Genomic DNA, 24,093 nt, shown 5'->3' with positions numbered 1-24,093 from the left:
AACGGTAAAGGCTCTCGTATCGGAATAATGAAGATACTTGGCGAACCCTCAGGGAGTTCCTCGCAGATTTAAAGGAGGAATGCGGAAGGCATTATAAAAGAGAGGATTTATACCAGGAGTCACGGTTACGGACACAGGCTGAAGGAGAAATGCTGGGTGATTACGTGTCCGCATTCCAATGTATCGTTCGCCGGTCTGATAGGCCTCCGTCGGAGAAAAGGCAGGTGGCGATTTGCAAAGAAGGTTTGCATCCCACCTTCGCGAGGTATTTGTACGGGAAACCGTTCGCTACGCTCAAGGAGCTGAAAAGGGTAGGTTGCGAATTCGAGCAGTAGCGGCTAAGGGAGAAGAGGTGAGCGTGATAAAATCATGGCCAGCAATAAAGGGAGTATCGGATTTTCTAAAGCTCTGGATGGCATTAGAGTCTTTCAGTATGAAGAGGTCAAATGTGACGTGGGAAGGGGGATTTATGTCGAGACAGTGATGTGTAGAATCAGTGGATACGATGTGGATGTTGTGTAAGTCGGCGAGAGTTCTCAAAGCTCGAGCATCAGGCAGAGAGAGAGAGGGAGAGAGAGAGAGAGAGAGAGAGAGAGAGAGAGAGAGATAACACGGCACCGACTTTCTCCGTACTACTCGTTGTTGTTATGCTGTCCTTCTCCCTTTGCTCTCCTGTTTTCCTCCATGCACCCTGATCTTATTGTTATTAGTGTTGTTGCTGTTGTTGTTGATACTGTTGTTGCTATGATTACTATTGTTAATGTTGTTGTGGCTATTGCTATTGTTAGTTGTTGTTGTGGCTATTGCTATTGTTAGTTGTTGTTGTGGCTATTGCTATTGTTATTTGTTGTTGAATGAGTGTGTGATTTGGTGGCTATTGTTAACTTTGTATTGTGTGGAATTGTCCATATTATAATTATCTCTTATTGCCGCTCTCCGTTGCTCCGCACCAAAAATGACCGCACGCGCGCACATACCGCGACACCTCGCCGTTTTTCCCACGTGCACCGGTGCCGGCCCTGCTGCACTTTCGGTTGGACTCATCCCCGACAACAATTCTCACTCTCTCGCTTCTGAGCACCGGGTACGTATCCGTCACAATAACTATCGGCGAGGGCGCGGGAAAACTCACAAAAACTATTTCTATAAACTGTGCGCGCGGCGATCGGTCAAAAGGTTCAAACTCGACTGCCTATTCCTCTTCTTCTATCGGAGGGTGCGCGTGCAGTTCTGCCAGCGTCTGTCTCTCTCTCTCCTCTTCTCTCTTCTGTCTCTCTATCTCCCTGTGTCTCCTCGCTCGCTGCCCGACACTTGGATTCGGGCTCTCCCTCTAGCCCGCTGTCACCGCCGTCGCATCTCAAATCAGAAAAACCAAAACAATGAGAGTGTGCTCAACCGGCGCACACTTTTAGCTTGGCAAGGCGCGCGGGCATTGGCGAGAGTTCAACGGAAAGCAACGGCCGAGGCGTGATTTTTCTTTATAGTATGTCTCATTAATTAAATAACATATAAATATTATTTAATGAAGAATTTCTGAGTCGGCTATAAAAAATGGTAAAATATTGAAATTAATAAGTTGATTATTATTTATACCGTCATCATGGATTTCTTTTCTTCTACTCCGTGTCCCTTCGTAGTCAGACTCTTCGCACGTTTTCTCTTCTTGTCTTTTAGTCCTAAATAACTTCCTTCCTTCCGTAATATCAAAAATGTTTTTTAAGTTATTATATAATCTATCAAATAAGTAAAATACAGGATTTCATTTTTGTACCATTTATTAATTTTGTTTAAATTTATTTATAAATATATTTTTATAACAATTCTTCAAACAAAGGCTTCATGTTCACTGTAGGTGATGATAGTTCAATATGTAACTAATCAATTTAGAACTTTTAATAAATAAATGAATACAACTGCTCTATTGAAAATAAATATTTATGCAAAAATGGGTTGCAAAAATAAAATATTATACACGTAATTGTTTTATTTTAATTATATTTGTTTATAACTTATTTTATTTTATTTATTATATCCTATCATTTTTGCAGATAGGTAACTAAGTGTACCTCTGTAATTTTTGTTAACTCGCAAAATTTTGGTTAATCAAAGTGAGAAATTGAAAAACTAGCGAAAAGATTGTTTTCGTAAGTTTTCTGAATTTCTGTCTTTATAACGATTCAATATTACACGAACATTTTAACGGATTTAAAATTTCAAGGAAGCTAATACTGGATTATTGCAGGGGCTATTTTTCATATAGGTGATCAACAACTGGAAAAAGCTTTTGACACAGCTGTTAATGACTTGAATGCTGATTTCAACAACAATTTCAATTTTATAGCTATCAAAAAAACCAATGCAAACTTTGATAGTTTCAAAACGGCTTCTATTGGTAAGTTTATTTTAATAGTAAAAAGTTATTGCATTTCAATATCTTGGCATTATATTGTTACGTCTACGCTAAATGTTGTTTAGGCGCGAGTTTCGAAGCGGATAAATAGTGTTTTAGGACTACTTGCGAGAGCTGCGAACCTATGTGATAGATAGAACGAGGATTAAAATATAGTAATTTGCATGCGTAGAATAGTTGACGGTTTGAGTATATTCTTATATACTTATTTATGCATTGTTTTTAGTCATCAGACTCGTAACCCCCGTTTTTTATTAATGAAAAACTATATTTGATGACCATTTTTTTCACTATACACATTCCAAAATCTATTAAATCTTGACAAAATTAATTGTTTTATGCACAATAATCAAAAATAAAGTTGACCTGTTCCGGCATTTTCAAAAAAAAAATCCCTTGAGGGGGTGAGCTACCCCTAACATTTATACTATTATATTTCATTATTCCATTACGATATCATGGTGTAAATTTCTTGGATACTATTAAAATTGTTAAGTAGTTGATGTAGTTTGAAATTTTCTGAAATCAGCCCTTACAAATGAATTCATCCCTAAAACTCAATCTCAAGTATTATTTTTTCATTACTTGAAAATACCCTAGGACTATTCAGTGGCGTAAAACGTGTAATAATATTAGTTCACATCCTTGGTATTGAATTAGAATTCTTCACCCCACTAATGTATCAACCCCTATTTTTCAATAAAAAAATGACACCCTTTTCCATATGAAAATACTAGTTTCTTGAGTTTGACGAAAAAAATTTTGGCAGTATGCACAATATTCAAATACGAAATCGACTGTTCTCACCTTAATAAAAATAACCTATAATAAGGGGTGTACCAGCCCCACAGGAGATATTGTCGTATCTCTATGATTTTATTCTTTTTCTATGGGACTTTCAAAAGTAATAAAAAATTAATGATTCAAAGCAAGAAGAACTAAATAATTATCGAATAAATGCATACGAAGAATAAACGTATAAACGCTTGGAAAACAAATTAAGAGAAGTGAACAGCTTAAAATAACAAGATAAGATTAAATTTATCATTTTCTTGTTGTTGTTGTCGAGATCGGACGGTGGGAAAAACCTCAACGGTTAAATTATCGTCTTGCTATGTTTTGGATAGATAAGACCTTTTTCGACGATGCGATCACACTCTTGAACTCACAATCAGCTCGCCAAAACAACACTCGAATACTCGATATTACCTCTCATCATCAGTCTTTAGTCAGAGCTTCATCGAGCTCGTTTGAATCAGTATATTAATTGTGAGTGCAGTGTTTGTTGAATTTACAAGAAATTACATTGGAATCCAATAAATGTGCAACCAAATTTCAAACTTCAAATTTCATCAAAGTATAACATAGTATTTTGGAATTCGTACATATTAATTCTACCATATAATTTTTGGTCAATACTTATTTCCTGATTGTAAGTAAAATTTCCTTTTGCGTAAAATTTCTTAACGCGGTAATTGATAGATATTGTATACATGCCCTCGCCATTTTTCAAAAAACGCACAGAAATTGAAAGTACTCTATTTTACAGCTCTTTACAAGCCCTATCTAAAGAAACCATAAAAAATTATTTTCATCATTTTTTTACTCTACATTTTTGAATTAAATATTTTTCCGGAGAAAGAAGCTCAAAAATTTTCATACTCACATCGTATTTGACGAAAATAATTTTTTAATTAGTGATTTAGATATAGCTTATAAAGAGTTATAAAATGCAATACTTCATATTTTTATGTGGTCTTTTTCCAGAATTGGTGAGGGATCAAAGATGGACAAGAAATTTTGGAATTTTCAATATTCAATTATCGTTCGAAGAAATTAGAAATGAAATTGATACGTAATTGTCAGTGTAATGTTGATTTAAATGATATTAAAAATTATTGCCTGACTTTGTAAAAAAATATTCAAATTAATGTGCTTCGGATTTCATCATATAAAAAACAAATAATAATTATTATTTCTAGGTATTGGAAAAATGACTATTAATCGTATAAATATTATACAATTATTATTATTATCTTTTCAAGCTATGAATATACAAGAAAGTCCCATTACTAAAGATGAAATTGCTTTGAAGGATAATATAGAAAAACTATTACTTGATTGTATAAATAACTTTGAGGATCCAGAATTCATTGTGGAATCTACATTAGCTTTTCAAGAACCATTTAAGGATACTGAAATGCATATTGTTGAAGATATTGATAAAATCTGGTCAGCGGATGTTGATGAACACTCACTAGTATGTACAGCGGATACAGAAGATCTATCTTGGGATTACAAACGAAAAGCTGTGGACTATTGGAGAAGTGGAGTTACGAAAAATCTCGCTCTGCAAACTGTGCAGCATAGATTTCGAAAAGTCCAATCAATTACACAGTTGAAACGATGGGCGCATACTTTGAATAAAGGAGGCACTTATAAAGAAAAAATTGGAAGAATCAATAAATTTGTATTAGATAATTTTCAGTCGGCTTTCGATGCCGGTTATATAATTCACGATAGAGATTTACAAAAATGGGCATTACAAGCTCAGAAAATCGTTGGACATGAAGATATAAGGTTTAAAGCGTCACGTCATTGGCTACAAAATTTTAAAAAGGCTCACAGAATAGTCAGCAGAAAGATAAATAAATTCGTAACAAAAAAGACTGTTGAAGGGAGAGAATATTTACAAAAAACAGCTGATGATTTTGTTTCAGATGTGAAAAAAATAATTAAAAGCAAAGGTTTGGAATCAATTTACAATTCAGATCAGAGTGGATTTCAAATTGAAATGCACTCGGAAAGAACACTAGCTATTGAAGGCGAAAAGCAAATTGAATGTCTTGTAGAATCTGTAAGTTCGACGACTCACAGTTACACAATTCAACCACTCATTTCAGGTGATAGGAGACTGCTTTCCCCATTATTCATTGTTTTAAAAGAAAGTAAAGGAACCTTTGGACCGGTAGTAGAATCCAAATTATTCAAGCCATCAAATATTTACGTGATGCCTTCCGCTTCTGGCAAACTGACTTCAGGTATGATATTTATTATTGATGATTACAATTTTTAACTTATGTCATATGAATAAAAATGAGTTTTTTCAATGGTTACAGAACATTTCAAAACATGGCTGAAGGATGTGTATTTTCCCAATGTTGGGCATTCAAGTGTCTTATTAATTGATTCGTTGAGTGGGCATTGCCCTGATGCTGTAAAGGAAGCAGCACCTCCAAACAAAATTGTTGATGTAAAAATAATTCCAAAAGGAACAACAGGCAAAATTCAGCCACTAGATGCTTTCGGCTTCCGAGTGTGGAAAAATTACGTCCGTCGCTTCGAGGACAGTGTAACATTAATGAATGAGGATATAGAACTTCATAAAAGAAATAACATTATAAAACTCCAATCCTTGGTACATAATCAATTGTCATCTCCTCGATACAATAACCTATTCAAATATTCATGGTATAAAAGTGGCTACGTTGAATCAAAGCCAGATAAATTTGATAACCCCGTAGATTTTAGTTTAGGTAATGATTGTAATGAGCGTTGTGAAGTTCCTGGTTGCTCTAACTCAGCAATTGTAAGATGCTCTTGGTGTAAGAAATCATTATGCTTGAAACATTTTTCTAATGATTATCATTATTGCCAGGATTATAAAAAGTAACATTAAAACTCGAAACTATTGAAATATTAAATTTAAAATTTTTTTGTACTTTGAATCATTAATTTTTTATTACTTTTGAAAGTCCCATAGAAAAAGAATAAAATCATAGAGATACGACAATATCTCCTGTGGGGCTGGTACACCCCTTATTATAGGTTATTTTTATTAAGGTGAGAACAGTCGATTTCGTATTTGAATATTGTGCATACTGCCAAAATTTTTTTCGTCAAACTCAAGAAACTAGTAATTTCATATGGAAAAGGGTGTCATTTTTTTATTGAAAAATAGGGGTTGATACATTAGTGGGGTGAAGAATTCTAATTCAATACCAAGGATGTGAACTAATATTATTACACGTTTTACGCCACTGAATAGTCCTAGGGTATTTTCAAGTAATGAAAAAATAATACTTGAGATTGAGTTTTAGGGATGAATTCATTTGTAAGGGCTGATTTCAGAAAATTTCAAACTACATCAACTACTTAACAATTTTAATAGTATCCAAGAAATTTACACCATGATATCGTAATGGAATAATGAAATATAATAGTATAAATGTTAGGGGTAGCTCACCCCCACAAGGGATTTTTTTTTTGAAAATGCCGGAACAGGTCAACTTTATTTTTGATTATTGTGCATAAAACAATTAATTTTGTCAAGATTTAACAGATTTTGGAATGTGTATAGTGAAAAAAATGGTCATCAAATATAGTTTTTCATTAATAAAAAACGGGGGTTACGAGTCTGATGACTAAAAACAATGCATAAATATGTGCTTTTCAATAACAAGTGTTACCCACTTTGTTTCAGTAAAAAATTACGAATTGTATTCGAGAAATTAAAAAAAATTTGTTTTTAGGGGTGAACTTCAAGGGTGGGTTTCACCCCTTAAATGGGCTTATGGGCACGTATAAAAAAATACGCGTCGAATATTTTTTGATGTTCTACAACATATCACAATTTCAAGAAAATCGGTGAGGTACACCTCGGGTACCTTCCTTGTCAGTCAGGTAGCATCCGGATTAGTGAGCGTGGTGCAGACATTGTCTTTGTTGTTTTGCGAGCGAGAGCAGAGGGTGCAGCAGATAATCGGCGAAAGTGAGCGAGTGGTGCGCGCACTGGGAAACGTGCGTGCTTGGAGTCGCCTCAGCAGTAACAACTACAGCAGCAGCACCAACAGCAACAGCAATAACAGCGGCAGTGCAGCGAGTGGCGGAGCAGCTAATTAGCGACTCGTGCATCGGATACGGTTGGCCACCGTATCCCTATCAGTCTCGCGGTAGGTGCGCCATCCCTTATATTGTTGTAGCGTGCAATCCCGCGCAGCGTGCGCGAAGAGATTATTTATAGCGTGCGATCGGTTAGTTCGCGGCGATCACGAGGTTTTCTCTTTCTCTCCATCCGTGTACATTGTCATCTGCGTTAGCGTGCGAGAGTCTCTCGGCAAACCCCCCGTGTATTCAATTTATTGAAATAAAGCGATCAATAGTTATTACTAAATCGTGTCATCGTTTTGTCTTTCCTTTGTCCGGAGTTCGCGTTTGTTTACATTCGATTCGAATAAGCCGGTAGCGTAGCACGGATCGCGCGGATATCGGTAGAATCGAATCTCAAACCAAGTTTCCAGCAGCGGCCGCAGGAGCGCTGCTAAGCAAGAGCGTCAACGCCGCCAAGTGGCGAGTTGGGTTCCCCAACTCGGATTTGCGAGGAGACTCTGCGCAGGCGCACTCCCGGACAAGGTAGGTTGACGTGCTTTCGGCACGTAGATAACAAGGCGTCGTTGACCGAGATAACAAACAGGTATAATAGGTTAACGGTTAAACGGCAGCCTGTTACATGGCGCCCAACAAATATTAGGACTCACACACACAAGGGAAGTCAATTTGCACAAAAAGAGAGAGCGACGCACGGGAGAGAGAGACACTTACGCGCGTGCGTATTAAGGTGCGAGCGGGTAAAATAACACGTGGATCGTTCGGCACGTGCTCTGCAGTAGGGAAAAGGCGCCTGTCCGACCCAATAACACCTGCTTTTGTGAGCCGAGAGCACACTAACCCTAACGGTCGAAGAGACGTCCAGAGTCGCCGAAACGAAATAAAAGTGGTGACAAATTGTTGTTTTTTTCCGTTTTTTGTCAAGTGGTTATCCACACCTCAGAACATTTAGGTGGGGGTTAGTGACCGAGCGACAGTACCTGCAGAGCACGCAATTGGGGTGCGTGTAGGGTTAGATTTACTAACTCGGTGGAGCTAACAAACAGTTAGTCTCCACCTATAGGCAGGTAGTTGCGAGTGGAAGTTCGTACTTCCTTAGGGTACGCGGCACCTGCACACACCCACGAGCCCCGTGGATTGTTGCCTTGGAATTGAAGGCGTATTAGGGTAGTTGCTGATATAAATTGCAACACCCCGCTCGCGGCTTGGGCGATAGGAGGCGGTAGTGGTCGACTAGGTAAATTAACCTCAACCGTCACCTACACCCCAGCATAGGCGATATGGAGGATACCGCCGACGCGATAACCCGGTGGGCATCGGTGCTGCCTTCGACACAGCTGGATAGATAACTGACGTAACTGGAGTTGCGTACAGACGGTCCCAAGCTGATGCAGGCAGTTCGGCTAGCGTATTGGTTGTTAGGCGAATATATCGACCTGGACTTCCAAGGAGCGGCGTTGGATAGGGAGGCGACACAACGCAGACGAAGGAGCCGAGAGAGGTGGCTGTAGTCCAGGCGACAGGAGTTAGAAGCAGCTGATGCCGAGGATCTCGTCGCCCATCCGCTCATGCTGCTGTATAGAGATGAGGTAGTAGAGGCGAACTTGACGCGGACTCTTGCAGTCTTCGACAACCTTGAGGAAGACAGTCGGAGCGAAATGGGGGAGCGAGAACCCGTTGAGGAAGGGGGAACCGGCGAGGTCAAGGGGCCCTCGGTGGTGGTCAGTAGTGAACACAAGGGTTCCACCGGATCGCCAGATAGGCAAAGAGCTTGTCGTTTCGAGAACACGGAGCTACAACCTCAAGAAGAAGAGGAGGAGCGGTGCGTGACCGAGCGATTAAAGGAAGAAATCGAACGCAACCGTGTCGGGATCAACCGCATATTAGAGATGCTGGAAAGACACGACCAGGTATGCGCGCGGTGGAGCGACCAGGTGACCGCCCTGCAGGTGGAGGTCCAGCAGTTGAGGAACAGGGACCCCACCAATCGACAAACTACGATACCGGAGCGGCCCAGAAGAACCGTGGATTTCCAGTCCACGTATACGTGTCACTACGACCCGAGGGTACCAGGAAGTACCCCGGAACCCCAGCGACCGACCCCTGGCGAACCTCAAGAGGCTCCCCAAAGGCAGGTGCCTTTACGGACGGAGCAGCCACTACGAAGAGGACCAAGGGACGCCGACATGGGTGAGGAGCAGGCGATCCCGGAAGGATCCCGCTGGTATGACACCAATGCGGCGTCAGGGTACTATACGACTCGGGATGCGGGTAGGATAGTCCGAGGATGGAAGCTGCGATACTCAGGTACGGCTTCAGAGTGCGTGGATACCTTCTTGTCAAGACTGGAGGATCTACGCGCGGGCTCCGGATTAATGGACGGCGAAATCTTGTGCTCGGTATCATAGCTCCTCGAAGGTGTTGCGAGGACCTGGTACGAGCTTAACAAGTTTAAGTGGAGGAGTTACGCCGATTTCGTAGCTGGCGCTCGACGTTGGTTCGGGTCGAGCGAGCTGCAGCAACAAAGATTGCTGCAAGAGGCTCAAGCACGGTACCAGGAGAAAGGAGAGCTGGTACGAGAGTACGCCTGCCACCTCCTCTTCATGCTAGCCCAGCTACGCCCGCCGTTACCGGAACAGCGACAGTTAGATTTGTTATACCCAAATCTCCTGCCCGCCATCCGTATGCAGCTGCGGAGGAACGCGTTTTTCAACGTGGACGAATTCCACGCCCGGGCGACTGAAATCGAGACTGCTTTGCGGGACGACGAGCGCTCGAGGACCAGGCTGGAGCCTACGTCCACGTTATACCCCCAGCACATGGGGGTGTCAACAAAGGCACCACCGCCCCGGGCAGGACCCTGAACGGCGGCCATGTCCAACAAACCGCGGGGTAGGGAACAGCTGCAACCCGAGTCACCGGTCAAAACCCAGATCAGGAAACCCGAGGACCGGTCCACAATCGCCGCAACGCAGGCGACAGACCGCATTGAAGATCTGTCGTCGCAGATTGCGACACTGCGACGCGAAATGGACCGGTACTTTAAGGAGAGGAAGACTAACTCTCCCAAGCGGCCGAGGGGTCGGCCGCAAGAAAAGGGGAGGAATAAAACCTCCCCTGGGTCCCCTGGCCAGCGACGAGAGGGTCAGCGGAGAAAAATAGATTTCTCGCAACCAATCAAGTGCTCGTTTTGCGGCAAGCTGGGCTTCACCAGGAGGTACTGCCCGGATTGCAACAAGGGAAACGGGTAGGGAAACGGAGGACGGAGGTCCCCTCCGCGACCACAGTAAAGGTGACCTCTCGTCGCGGGTCGCTTGAACGTGGCAGGGGCACGTCAGCGACCCCAGGGTTCAGGAAGGTCTCGCCAGGGATATCAGACCCCACGAGTCCTGGCAGTGCGGTGGCGTTGGAAGCGACAGCGACCGAGTAGATGCCTGATCTGGGCGACCGGGCATTTTGTATCCTCGAAGGGTATGGAGGTCGAATTCAGGTGGTGGAGCAGGGGTTTGAATGGGTCGGAGAGGAGACCGTCAGACCTAAAAGCTCCAGGAGACCACCTGACGCTCCAGAGGATACGCCGGCGACCCAGAAACCAGCGGGTGAAAGCACGTCGACGCGAGTAGCGGCGACCCAAGGCAAGAGAAGCCGTGAAAGCCTCCGGACCATTGAGGAAAAAGGGACGGAGAATGCTCCCCGCAGGTATAATCATGAGGATGAGACCAGATGGTGGCTTGAGGTGGACATAGGTGCCTACAAGTTGAGGGCACTCTACGATACCGGGGCCTCATCGACGGTAATGGGTCAACTCGGGCTTAGATTGGCATCGGACATGGGACTGGGCCTGGATGTGACGCGTGCGGGAGAAGCAAAGATCGCCGACGGTCGCCCATGTCCCATCTTGAGTCATGTGATTTTCCCCTTCACGGTAGGGAGAATCACAAAGGATGTAAGGGTCGCTATAACGCCACTGCTGTCTGATGACTGCTATGTGGGCGCGAATTTCGTGAGGGAATTCAGCGCCAACCTGAACCCTGACACGGACCAGTTGTACTTGGCGAAAGCCAAAGTAGCGGTACCGTTGGAAGTGGCAAGCGTCACTGGTACGTCGTGCCTCGCACCCGTAGGCCTGGTAGAAGCCTCGGAAGCACAGCGCCAAGAAGTGGCTAGCCTCGTCGATGGATTAATTCCCGACGCAGGGGAGAGTTTAGGCTGTGCTGTGGGGGTTGAGCATGAGATAGACATCGGAGACGCTCGACCCTGTAAACAAAAGTACTACTCGGTCTCCGACAGGGTGCGAGACGAAATGCACGCGCTGGTCAAGGTCATGCTGGACAACGACGTCATTGAACCAGCAACCAGCGGGTAGTCAAGTCCAGTGGTAATGGTGAAGAAGGCAGATGGCAAATATCGGTTCTGCGTAAATTACCAGAAGGTAAACGCGGTAACCAAGCCGGACGCCTATCCATTGCCCTTCATGAGCGACATCCTGCGAAGGATCAGGGATGCTAAGTTCATCTCGACACTGGACTTGAGTAGCGCGTACCAACAGATTCCTCTTAAAAAGGAGTCGCGCCCCATTACGGCGTTCACAGTCCCTGGCCTGGGGCATTTTCAGTTCAAGAGAATGCCCTTCGGATTGTCTTACGCAGGCGCGACCTTCCAGAGGTTGATGGACAAAGTGATTGGCCCGGAGTTAGATCCTTTCGCTTTTGCTTACCTCGACGACGTGATAATTATCTCGCCGTCCTTTGAGGAGCATAAGCGACACCTGGGATTAGTTTTACAACGAATTCTGGGTGCGGGTCTCACTGTGAATAAGACCAAAAGCCACTTCTGTAAGTCGGAAGTCAAGTACCTGGGGGTCCTTGTGAACCGTGAAGGGGTAAGGCCGGATCCCGAGAAGGTCAAGCCTATTATGGAGTACCCAGCACCATGGACCATCAAGCAGGTGAAGCGATTTATGGCGATGATGTCGTGGTATCGTCGCTTTATACCCGACTTCGCGACAATCGCTGAGCCGATAAACCGCCTGACGAAGAAGAGCATCCCGTTTGCTTGGCAGCAGGAACAGGAGCAGGCTTTCGAAAGGTTACGAGACGCAATGGTCTCGGCACCAATCTTGCAGTCGCCAGATCCCAGCGCACAGTTCGTATTACAAACGGATGCGAGCGATAGTGGGATAGGCGCGGTATTGACGCAAGAAATCGATGGACAGGAGCGCGTAATTGAGTATGCTAGTCGCTCCCTAAACAGTGCGGAAAGGAACTATACAGTCTCCGAACGAGAGTGCCTGGTAGTAGTATGGGCTATCGGGAAGTTCCGGCCTTATGTTGAGGGGCACCACTTCAAAGTCATCACCGATCATAGTTGCCTTAGGTGGCTCCACAGTATGAGGAATCCTACAGGAAGGCTAGCGCGTTGGGCGTTAGCACTGCAAGGACATGTTTTCGATATAGAGTATCGAAAAGGAGACCTCAACGTGGTGCCAGACGCTTTGTCTAGGGCCTATGAGAAGGGGGTGGTAGAAGTGGGTGCCATGACTCATCAGCCGGAAACTGCCGATGCCTGGTATCTACAGAAATACCGAGAAGTATGCCAGGATCCACACTCTCAGCCTAACTGGAAGGTAGTTGGAGGGAGATTGTACCATTACAATCCGACTGAGGAGAGCGAGGGGTCCATCGATAATGAGGAAGCCTGGAAGCTAGTGGTTCCTGCCGAGAAAAGATCTCAAGTGCTCGAAGAGGTACACGATGCGCCAGCAGCGGGGCACCAGGGGAGAGAACGAACGTTCTCCTGGGCTAGGCACCTGTATTTCTGGCAAAAATGTATGAGCAGGACAGAGAGTACGTTAAGAGTTGCTCGGTATGTCAGCAGTGCAAGGCGGAACAGAGGCTGCCTTGCGTACTGATGGGTCGTCGAGAGGTCTCGCGACCCTGGCAGGTGGTGGCCAGTGATATTACTGGCCCTTTCCCAAAGAGCTCGAGAGGGTTTGAATAAATTTTGGTCTTTCTAGACCTATTCACTCGGTGGGTGGAGTGTGCACCCGTACGCAAGGCCAATGGAAGGACCATCGTGCGGGAATTGCATGAGAGGGTGGTAACCAGGTTCGGCGCACACGAGATATTTCTTTCGGACAATGGGACCGAATATAAAAATCAGGAGGTCGATGCCTACTTGCTGAGGAACGGCATCCGGCGTGCCCTTACTCCAGTTTACCACCCACAGGCAAACCCTACAGAGTGAGTGAACAAAACCCTGAAGGCCATGCTCATGTCTTACGTGGAGCGGGACCATAAGAGCTGGGATGAGCACCTGCCGGAGTTCAACTTCGCGTTGAACTCGGCAACTCATAGCGCGACAGGTTATAGCCCGGCTATGCTAGTCTTCGGTCGACAGCCCACTCCACCTCGACCTTTAGGAGAGCCCAGGATCAGTTGGCCCGGGAAGCTTCTGAGGGCCAAGAACTGACCGAATGGGATAAGCACATGCGCCAGTTACCCAACTTATGGGAACGCGCTGGCTCTAAGTCCAGAGAGGAGGCGGACCGTCAGGCGGTCTACTACAACAGGAGGAGACGCCAAGCCGACTTTAGGGTTGGGGACTGGGTGTGGAAGCGGAACCGTATCTTGTCTTCCGCAGCTCAGGGTGTTTCGGCGAAGTTCGCGCCGAAGTATGCTGGTCCATATGTTATAGAGGAGGTATGCGGGACTAATACCTACCGCCTCGGTAACCAGCAGGAAGAGTTGCCCGAGCTGGTCCACGCTAAGGATCTCAAGCCCTATTTCGGCCCATTCTCGGACAAGGACGGAGAGGAACCGGAAGGCGGGGACTCAACACCGTTGGAGGAAGAGGAGGGCGCAGGCGACCCGCCAGCGAAGGTTGAGGATCCCAGCGAGGATCCAATATGCGAGCGCGTCGCGATTGCAGCCCCCGCGAACGAGTGTGAGGAGTCCGTGGTGGCTCCAAAGACACCGATCGAGCTAAGCGAGGCCGTGGTAGGCCGCGCAAGATCCCTGCGAGCGAACCTCAGGCACCAGGCGGAGATGACCTGAATGGCAATGCGGCAAGGGGAAGAGGCAGGCCCCGTAGAACCACTCAGCACGTGCGGAAGGTGGTCCTGCCAGCTAACCCCGCAAATGGGCCATATTCGCGAGGAAAGCGCAGGGGACCGGGACGTCCTCGTAAATTGTAGCGTCGAGCGTGACGCAGCGACGGTTAGGTTAAGGGCTGAACCTGAGATATCCCTTAACCCCCCTCTTCTCTTTTACAGATGGAGAGGAAGCTGGTGATCAGCGAGGAGGCCTTCGAGACGGCCACCCAGATGCTGCTCGACCTGAGACTGGGTCCGGACGCCGATCGGCTGATCGGCGACGTGCGCAGATTCGTCCGGGCCCAGGTTAAGGTGGCCGCCAGAGAAGGCCGCTCGCGCCAGAGGGTGGACGACTTCCTCCGGGAAGGCTTGAGGCCGTAAACAAGAAAGCCAGAATCCCGGGAAGCGTCCACCCAGACCGACGATCAGTCCGAAGAGGGCCGTCGGTCTACATCCACGACGGACCAGGGGGTGCAGACCCCGGAGCCGAGCAAGCCAGCGACGGCTGACGGCTCGACTCAGTGCCCCAGGCCAAAGGAGGCCTGTGGCCGGGGGCAGTGGGTCTGCAACCACTCCCGGATCCCCCAGCAAGTCGGGCTCGAAAATTCCTGGAGGCACGTGAGGTTGGGCCTCCAAGAGTTAGAAAACGCGTGGGAGTTTGTTGGGGAGCTCCAGCGCCAGATACACGCATACCTGGGGGAGTTCCTCGACTTCCGCGGAGCCCAAGAAATGCTGGGGGAGTGGGCTCCGGTAGTCCGGCGGCAGAGGGCCTATGGTGAGGCCCTGCTGCGCGTTGACCGGGGGCCGGAGTCCCCAGAGGCCGCGGGCCCGCCGGCGGTGTTACCACCGACGGCACCAGCGAGTAGGGCCCCGGCCAAGACTCGGGCCAAGCCCCCGACACAGACTCAGGTCAAGAGAGTCTCGGGAGCCCCCGGTGCCGGGCAGGAGTTTACGGTCCGCGTGGACGGGTCGGTCTCCGACCCTACCGTGGTGGTGGGAACCCATGGGGGACGCACATCCGCCACGGTGGGCGGCGTGACTTTTACCGCCGCCCCGGTAACTCCAGCCCAGCAGCCCCATCCACCAGCGGGAAGTCAGGGCCAAGGGGCGGAGCCTGGCCCCAGCGGACGGCCGCGGAAGGGCTGCTACATCTGCAACCATCCCGGGATCACCACGACATCAGAGTGTCCCAACAAGTCGGAGCACTGGCGCTATCCGCGGCATAAGGCGCCAGGAGGCTCCGGCAAGTGATGTAGGGGAGTGGTGGCCCGGGATGGGCGAATAAAGTGTCATGTTTATAAGGATGGATTGTGTTGAATTCTCCCTTTCCCAATCCTGTCCATAAGGTCGCCAGTCGGCGAAGTAGTTCGGTCCGGTAGTCCGAAGCTAGGAGGGGGCTGCAACGATTACCGAAAATCGTTCGACTCGCGTGGGTTAACAAGCGGCTGAGCGGAATAGCCGCGATCGGTTAGAGAGAGAGAGAGGGCGCGTAGGGGCAATGACCGGGAGGGAAGAGTTCGGTAGGCAGTACGACTGTGACACTCAGTCAGGTAGCATCCGGATTAGTGAGCGTGGTGCAGACATTGTCTTTGTTGTTTTGCGAGCGAGAGCAGAGGGTGCAGCAGATAATCGGCGAAAGTGAGCGAGTGGTGCGCGCACTGGGAAACGTGCGTGGTTGGAGTCGCCTCAGCAGCAACAACTACAGCAGCAGCACCAACAGCAACAGCAATAATAGCGGCAGTGCAGCGAGCGGCGGAGCAGCTAATTAGCGACTCGTGCATCGGATACGGTTGGCCACCGTATCCCCATCAGTCTCGCGGTAGGTGCACCATCCCTTATATTGTTGTAGCGTGCGATCCCGCGCAGCATGTGCGAAGAGATTATTTATAGCGTGCGATCGGTTAGTTCGCGGCGATCGCGAGGTTTTCTCTCTCTCTCCATCCGTGTACATTGTCATCTGCGTTAGCGTGCGAGAGTCTCTCGGCAAACCCCCCGTGTATTCAATTTATTGAAATAAAGCGATCAATAGTTATTACTAAATCGTGTCATCGTTTTGTCTTTCCTTTGTCCGGAGTTCGCGTTTGTTTACATTCGATTCGAATAAGCCGGTAGCGTAGCACGGATCGCGCGGATATCGGTAGAATCGAATCTCAAACCAAGTTTCCAGCAGCGGCCGCAGGAGCGCTGCTTAGCAAGAGCGTCAACGCCGCCAAGTGGCGAGTTGGGGAACCCAACTCGGATTGGCGAGGAGACTCTGCGCAGGCGCACTCCCGGACAAGGTAGGTTGACGTGCTTTCGGCACGTAGATAACAAGGCGTCGTTGACCGAGATAACAAACAGGTATCATAGGTTAACGGTTAATCGGCAGCCTGTTACATGTGTAAAAATGCGTCACTAGAAAAAGAATTAAGTGAACTACGTACTTTATATATGGAACTTGCGGAATCATTTGTTAATTTAGGTAACAATTACAAAAAGAATATGAGATTATTTGATACAAGTTTGAGAAATATAAGCTCTGATTTGAATCATTTGCCTGATACCGTAGAACATATATTAGTATCTAGGCCCGCTCCAGGCGCATAATTTGTGTTATTATTTATATAATAAATTTGATAACTACTATATATAATTCGAATTTGTTCAATTATTTGTCAAATCCTATGTATTGTTGAAACTAATTGATTAATATCATCCATATATTATTTATTATTGGTGTTGTATTAATTATATGCTTTGGATTTTTTTTGTTGATATTACAATGTCAAACGAGAAACGTCCAATGTATAACTCTACTGAGTGTCCTCCCGAAACAATCCTAAACGAACTTAGTGAATCACTAATTGGTGAGGAATTGACCGTGCAGCAAAAAAGAACGCACGAATGGGAAAGAGCTGTAGTAGATGAATTAAAGACATTTCATACTGATCAGTTTAAATTACAAAATGATTTTAAAACAATTTTGTAAAACTATTAACAATTTAAGTAATAAAGTTGATAGATTAACGAATAAAATAGTTGATCAAGATCAAATAATTAAAAGTTTAGAATCAAATTTAGAAAAGTCAAATGAAATTATTTCTATTTTAAAAGATAGATGTGAAGATAATTTTAATGATATTATTCGAGCGAAAAATAATGTTACTATGGAAATGAATGAAACATTTTCAGTACTTCGTGAGAATATTGATAAAATTAAGAATAATGAACAAAATAGATCAATTGTTAATGAAACTATTATTGAAACCATTAAGCAACCTGCTTTAACGTGTCCAGTTTTTGACGATAGTTATAAATATCGACCAGTAAAGTATTTAAATGATCTCAAACGTTATTTGCAAGCAAGTAATTATAATACTGCTCAATTGTTATGTTTGTTATCTCAATCTATGACGGGAGTAAATTCTTCTTGGTATGAATTAGTACAGCGTGAAATTAGAAATTTTGAAGATTTTGAAATGTTATTTAAAGAGATATTTTGGAACGCTGAAATACGTAGAAATATTAGTCGCGAAATAGAATTTGGAAAATATTTTGGTGGAAAATTATCACGTTATAATTATGCTATACGTAAAATTAATTTAGCTTTCAATATAAATGAAAATCTAGATGAAGAAGAATTAATAGATAAATTATCTCGACATTTTGATAGAGAGGTACGTTTATTAGTTCAAGCTAGACATATAAAAAAGATATCAGAATTTATTAAAGTTTTATCTTCTTTGGATAATGATGATTATATTAGTTCACGTCATGCTCAAAAAGATAGCGGCGGAGAACAACAAATTAATAGCATAACAATTGAAAATAGTAAGTCGAATAATAAGAATAATAAAGCAAATAAAAATAAGAATATTGCAAAACCGATTTTACAAGATGTACCTAGTACTTCCTCGGGAAACGAGTAAATGTTGCTTCTCGGAAATCGAATAAATGCAAAAGCTTGCAACGAGTTGCAACAATAAAATCAAGTAACGATTTATTATCAAAAGAATTATTAACTATTTTTGAAGATCCTAGACGTGAAATTAACGGTGAATTATCAAATAACGATAATAGCAATGGGGGCAGAATTTGTCCTGAAATATTTCTTTTATTAGAAAACATTCCAGTAAAAGCTCTACTTGATTCGGGTAGTGAAGTTTCTGCTATTTCAGAAGAATTTTACAATCAAAACTTAAGTAGTTTTAAAGATAAACCTACTCTTCCGATTAGTGGACACGTTATTAAGGTAGCTACAGGCCAAAAATCGGTGAGATTGAAAAAGCAAATTTATTTGAATGTAAAATGGGGTAGTCAATACATTGATATTATCTTCATAATTATTCCTAGATTAATAAAAGATTGTATTATCGGTTATGATACTATGAAAAATATAAAGCTCAAACTTGACACATATAAAGTGCAAATTTATTTTGAAATTAATAATACTTTGGAAAACATGAAATATAACGATGCATTTATAGATGAAACTACATATCAAAGCTTACTATTCAGTATGATACTGTCTCGGATTTTGGGGATGACATACCATCACTCATTGATCTAACTCGTAATGAAATAGATGCAGGCATCACAAATGATGATTCTGAAAATCTAACTCGAGGGGAAATTAATGAGAATGTTGATGAAAGCTCTAACCTTACCGATGCTCAAAAAAATGAGATAGCTTCGCTTGTGTACGAGTTTAAAGATGTATTTCGTAAAAAATTAGGTTTATTGAAAGTATATACTCATAAATTGATTTTAAAAGATAAAGAGCCATATTTCTCAAAACAATATTCTATACCGTTAAATTATCGAGAAAATGTTCGAATTGCAATCAAAGAAATGCTAAGAGATGGCGTTATTCGTCGATCAATTAGTAATTATATTAATCCAATTGTTATAAGCATTAAAAAAGACGGATCAGTGCGATTTTGTTTAGATGCTCGAAAATTAAATAAAAAATTAGTTAAAGATTATGAAGCCCCACTACATATAGATGATATTTTTCAACATTGTTTCGGAGTAAAGTTTATTTCTAGTTTTGATTTGACAAGTAGTTTTTGGCAGATTCGTCTCGATGAAGAAAGTAAAAAATATACAGCATTTATTATCGAGGGCAATACCTACGAATTTAATGTAGTTCCTTTCGGTAAGTGTACTAGCACAGCAGCTTTAGTGAGAGCTTTAAATTTGTCAATTGGCGATTTAAAACGATTCATTATACCATTTGTGGATGATATACTATGTATTTCTAAAACCTTCAATGAACATATTTATCATTTACGAACGTTATTTACATGCTGTCGAAGAGATAATTATACATTGAAATTTTCAAAGTCTAAATTAGTTCAAGAAGAAATTGAATTTTTAGGACATGTTATAACTCCACAAGGTATAAAAGCTCAAAAAAGCAAATTAGAAATAATTCAAAATTATAAAGCTCCAAAAAATTTGAAAAGCTTGCAAAGCTTTCTTGGATTTGTTAATTTCTATACAAAATTTGCAAAAAATTATGCTGAAATATGTAGACTTTTAATGAATTTATTGCAACAAAGTAAAGGCTATCAATGGTTACCTGAGCATGAAACAGCTTTTAATAACGTGAAAAAAATATTTATTGATACAATTACTTTAAAATTTCCTGATCCTAATAAAACTTACATATTAACAACTGATGCCAGTTATCATACTATAGCCGCTGCTTTGTCACAAGTAAATAATGAAGGTGATGAAGAAGTTATAACATTTATATCTAGAACTCTAAAAGGAGCAGAATTAAATTATTTTACTACTGAAAAAGAATTATTAGCTGTAGCTTGGTCATGTTTAAAATTAGAAACGTATCTAGGAGGTGCGAAAGAAATAATTATTCGTACTGATCACGAAGCGTTGAAATTTTTAACGACTTGTAAATTTACAAATGCGAGATTAGTGAGGTGGTGCTTGTTTCTTCAAGACTACAACATTACGTATGAATATTTACCAGGAAATAAGAATAAAGCCGCCGATTTTCTATCTAGACATATCACAGACTGCAGTAATAACTATAGAGATGAAATTCAGATTGCTATGTTGATGGAAGAACCTTCACGAGATTTAATGAAATATTTCAAGAATATGGAGTCATTACAACAAAATGATGGTTTTATACAAAACTTAAGGATTAAAGAAAATTTCAATCATAGATATATAGTTTATAACAATTTAGTATATAAAAAAGATAAAATTAACAATAAAATATTACTACCAGAAATAATTGTTCAAGAATTGGTTCAAGAAATACATGAAGTATATGGGCATATTGGATCTAGAAAAATTACAAAAATGTTACAAGAAAATTTTTATATCTACAAGCTTCGCAAAAAAGTAGCAAAAACTATAAATCGCTGCGATCTCTGTCAACGTACAAAATATTATACGAAGAAGATATCATCCATAATGCAGCCTATATTAGTTGAAAAACCAAATGATCTATTGTCTATAGATTTTTATGGACCATTGCCAACTTCACGAGGAGGGGTTAAATACATTTTAACTACAATAGATTGCTTTAGTAAATTTGTAGTTATGTATCCTATAAAAAGATCAACTACATATACTACTATTAAAAAGATATTTGAACATTATATACCAAATTATGGTAAACCATCAGCAATCATATGTGACCATGGAACACAGTTCACAGCTAAAGCATGGAAAGAAAAGCTTTTAGCTAATAACATAAAATTAGTATTTTCTAGTATTCGACATCCACAGAGCAATATCGTGGAAAGAATACATAGAGAACTGGGAAGATTTTTAAGAGCATATGCAAACGACAATCATAAAGGTTGGGCTCCATTAATTCCCAAAATACAACAAATAATGAATTGTGTGTATCATGAAACAATTGAAACAACTCCTATAGAAGCTCACCTACATATAAAACCAGATAGATTTTGGCATCGATGGATACCTGACACCAAAACAAAGGTACCTACAAATTATAATCAAATAGAATATATCAAGAAAAAAATGCACAATAAACTTATAAAACGTGCAAATAATTTCAATAAAAATATACATCATTACCAATATAAAGTTAATGATTATGTATTATTACGGAGTCAAAATACAAGTAATAAAGAAGAAGAAATTATTAAAAAATTCTTAAACTTATACGAAGGTCCGTATTTAATTAAATCCATAATCGGTTTAGATACATTTTTATTGAAATATAAAAATGGTAAAGATAGAGGTGTATTTCATACTTCTCTACTAAAACCGTACCAAATTTAGCCACTAGGGGATATATTCTCTCTCCAATCAAATTTGGATATTGATCTGATATATGTAAATACTGAAGAGAGTAGACTAACGATCTGGAAAGATGTCTGGAAAGAGTGAAAGCACTCAGACCAATAGGTCTGATCTAAAGCACTATATTCCAGCACCATTAGCCAGACCTTTTGTGCCATCTCAAAATATGGTGCCTTGGTCTCTGTGCAAAAGCACACAGACACCATCCAAGCCTGCTTGGGTGGCAAAGGCGAAAAATAAAGATCAATCTAGGAACCAGTCTACAATTACGTTCCTGCCTTCCAACGTATCACGTCCTTCTGCTCCTGTGCCTTCTGCAGTTTTACCAACAACTTCAAGAAAGCAAAAGCGCAGGATCCAGAAAAAAATCAAGAAGCTGGCCGCAAGAATCATTAAGACGAAGGAAAAAATTAAGGAAATAAAAGAAACTATGTCATCAACACAACCAGAGCGACCTCAAACACCTGGAAATTTTTTATAACTGTAATAATAAAGAAATAAAGAAAAAAGATATAAAAAACAAACTAAAATATCAATAAAAAGCTCATAAGGAACTCATTCATGAGACTTCTTATCAGAAATCATTCAGTCTCAAGAGGGGGCTATGTAACGGTACTATTTATGAGCTATTTATTAAATGACTGCAACTAGTCTAACGTATTTATCTGTTTAGTCAAAACAATACATTAAGCGGCGCTACCTCACTGTTTACGCGACTGTATACAAATAAGAGTCGAATCAAAATAAACAGCATGACGTCACAAAATAATAGACATAGATATAATGATTCATGATATTAAGAAAAATATGTTAATTATAGATAATTTTAATATAACAAAGTTTCGATTATATAGATTTTAACATGTAGATTCATAATATCTCATTCAATTATAAATTAATAATGAATATCAATATGCAAAGTTGATTTATTTATTAACATATGAAATATTAGAAAAATATAAATAATTTATATGCAAAATGAATAAGCATAGAACATGAGTAAGAATTGGTTTCATTAATAACAGCTGAATAATAACTGTTATTAATAAATAAACAATTAATAATTTATTTAAACAATAAGCTATATTTAGAACGAAAATATTAAGTTAATACTTGACAATGATAACTTTATGATTTAGAAATCTTAGATAATTAATCTAATAATTGCATATTAAGATTAGAAAAAACCGTTACAAATATGAAAAATTAGTCATAATTCAAATGTTATTAATTAATTTAAATAATTAATTTTGGAGAATACTTCCAAAATTAATCAACTATAAAGTTATATGAAAATTTAATAATTTTCTATTGTAAATATTGTAATATCATGTTAATTAACTTTATTAGTTAATAACTTTTGACGACACTATTGGCGATAATTACATATTGTATAAAATCAACAAATAACTAATTCTGTAAAGTTTACATGTGTTAAAAACTTAATATTAATGGTTATTTACTTGTAAATTAAGAAAAATCATTTCTCAAAATTCGCGAATGTCTCTCGAATTTTCGATGAAATCTCTCCTGCAAAAATAAGCGGGAAAATCTGTGTATAAATAGGCCCACCTTTGCACAGGCTAGCATTCACTTCTAGCCTTGCAAGGTGAGCGCATTAGTCTGAATAAACTTGGATTAATACCTAAGTTCTTTCTCTCATTGTGATTAACTAAGCAAGACTATCCATTCCTTATAATTTGAGCTCGACTTATACAACATCTCGCGCTATAAGAAACTTGGGCCTAATTATATCCTATCAAAGAAAGACTTTAGCTCTGCTTATGGGACAATTCGCACCATAAGAAACTAGAGCATTGTCTGACTTTCCTCGATATATTGCACTTACTTATGTATATTTGATTTACTTATTTATTATATTTGATTCATTTATCTATTTTCTTGACAATTAGAGTAAAATCATTGGAAACAAATTCTTACTCATTAGCTAGATTACGAGAGTTCGAATTATTTTATTTATAAGTGATACGAACATCACACATTCTAATGGCTACATTTGATTTGCTTTTTGGTGCAGATTTCTTCGTTAAATGTAAGTCAGAAAAAAGCTTTGTCATAAGACTCTTCATTAATGATAACGTAGGATCGTCTGAATATAATCCAGGCAAATTCAGAGTAGCGCATATTAATCTAAATAGACTTGATTGTCACTTCCACTTTTCTTTTCTAGAAGCTCAAACCTCCATTAATTACTATGATATTATTGCTGTTTCCGAGACTTTTTTAACGCTTGGTATTTCCGATAGTCATTTACAGTTGAATGGCTTTAAGTTTTCCCGTCATGATCGAGTAGGTAACGGGGTGGTGGAGTTGGCTTTTACTTGCGAGATCACTGTTGCTTTAAAATTCTTTTTACTTCTGACCTTCTTTACGATAACACTCCTGAGTTCATTAT

General features: G+C 41.5%; 1 protein-coding gene across 3 annotated transcripts in view; it reads left to right on the top strand.

Annotated features, from left to right (window-relative positions):
• Window positions 1-24,093, top strand: part of LOC131669076 (glutamate receptor ionotropic, kainate 2-like) — a 1,402,504-nt gene that overhangs the window by 166,689 nt on the left and 1,211,722 nt on the right. For all 3 annotated transcript variants that reach the window (XM_058943701.1, XM_058943682.1, XM_058943691.1), the window contains exon 3: window positions 2,243-2,392. In XM_058943701.1, coding sequence (XP_058799684.1) covers window positions 2,243-2,392 — 150 coding nt within the window. The remainder of the gene's footprint in view (window positions 1-2,242; window positions 2,393-24,093) is intronic.

Source organism: Phymastichus coffea, unplaced genomic scaffold, assembly GCF_024137745.1.
Source record: "Phymastichus coffea isolate CEN01 unplaced genomic scaffold, Cenicafe_Pcof_1.1 PCOF00007, whole genome shotgun sequence".
NCBI lineage: Eukaryota > Metazoa > Arthropoda > Insecta > Hymenoptera > Eulophidae > Phymastichus > Phymastichus coffea.
This window is presented reverse-complemented; position numbering and strand designations above follow the sequence as displayed.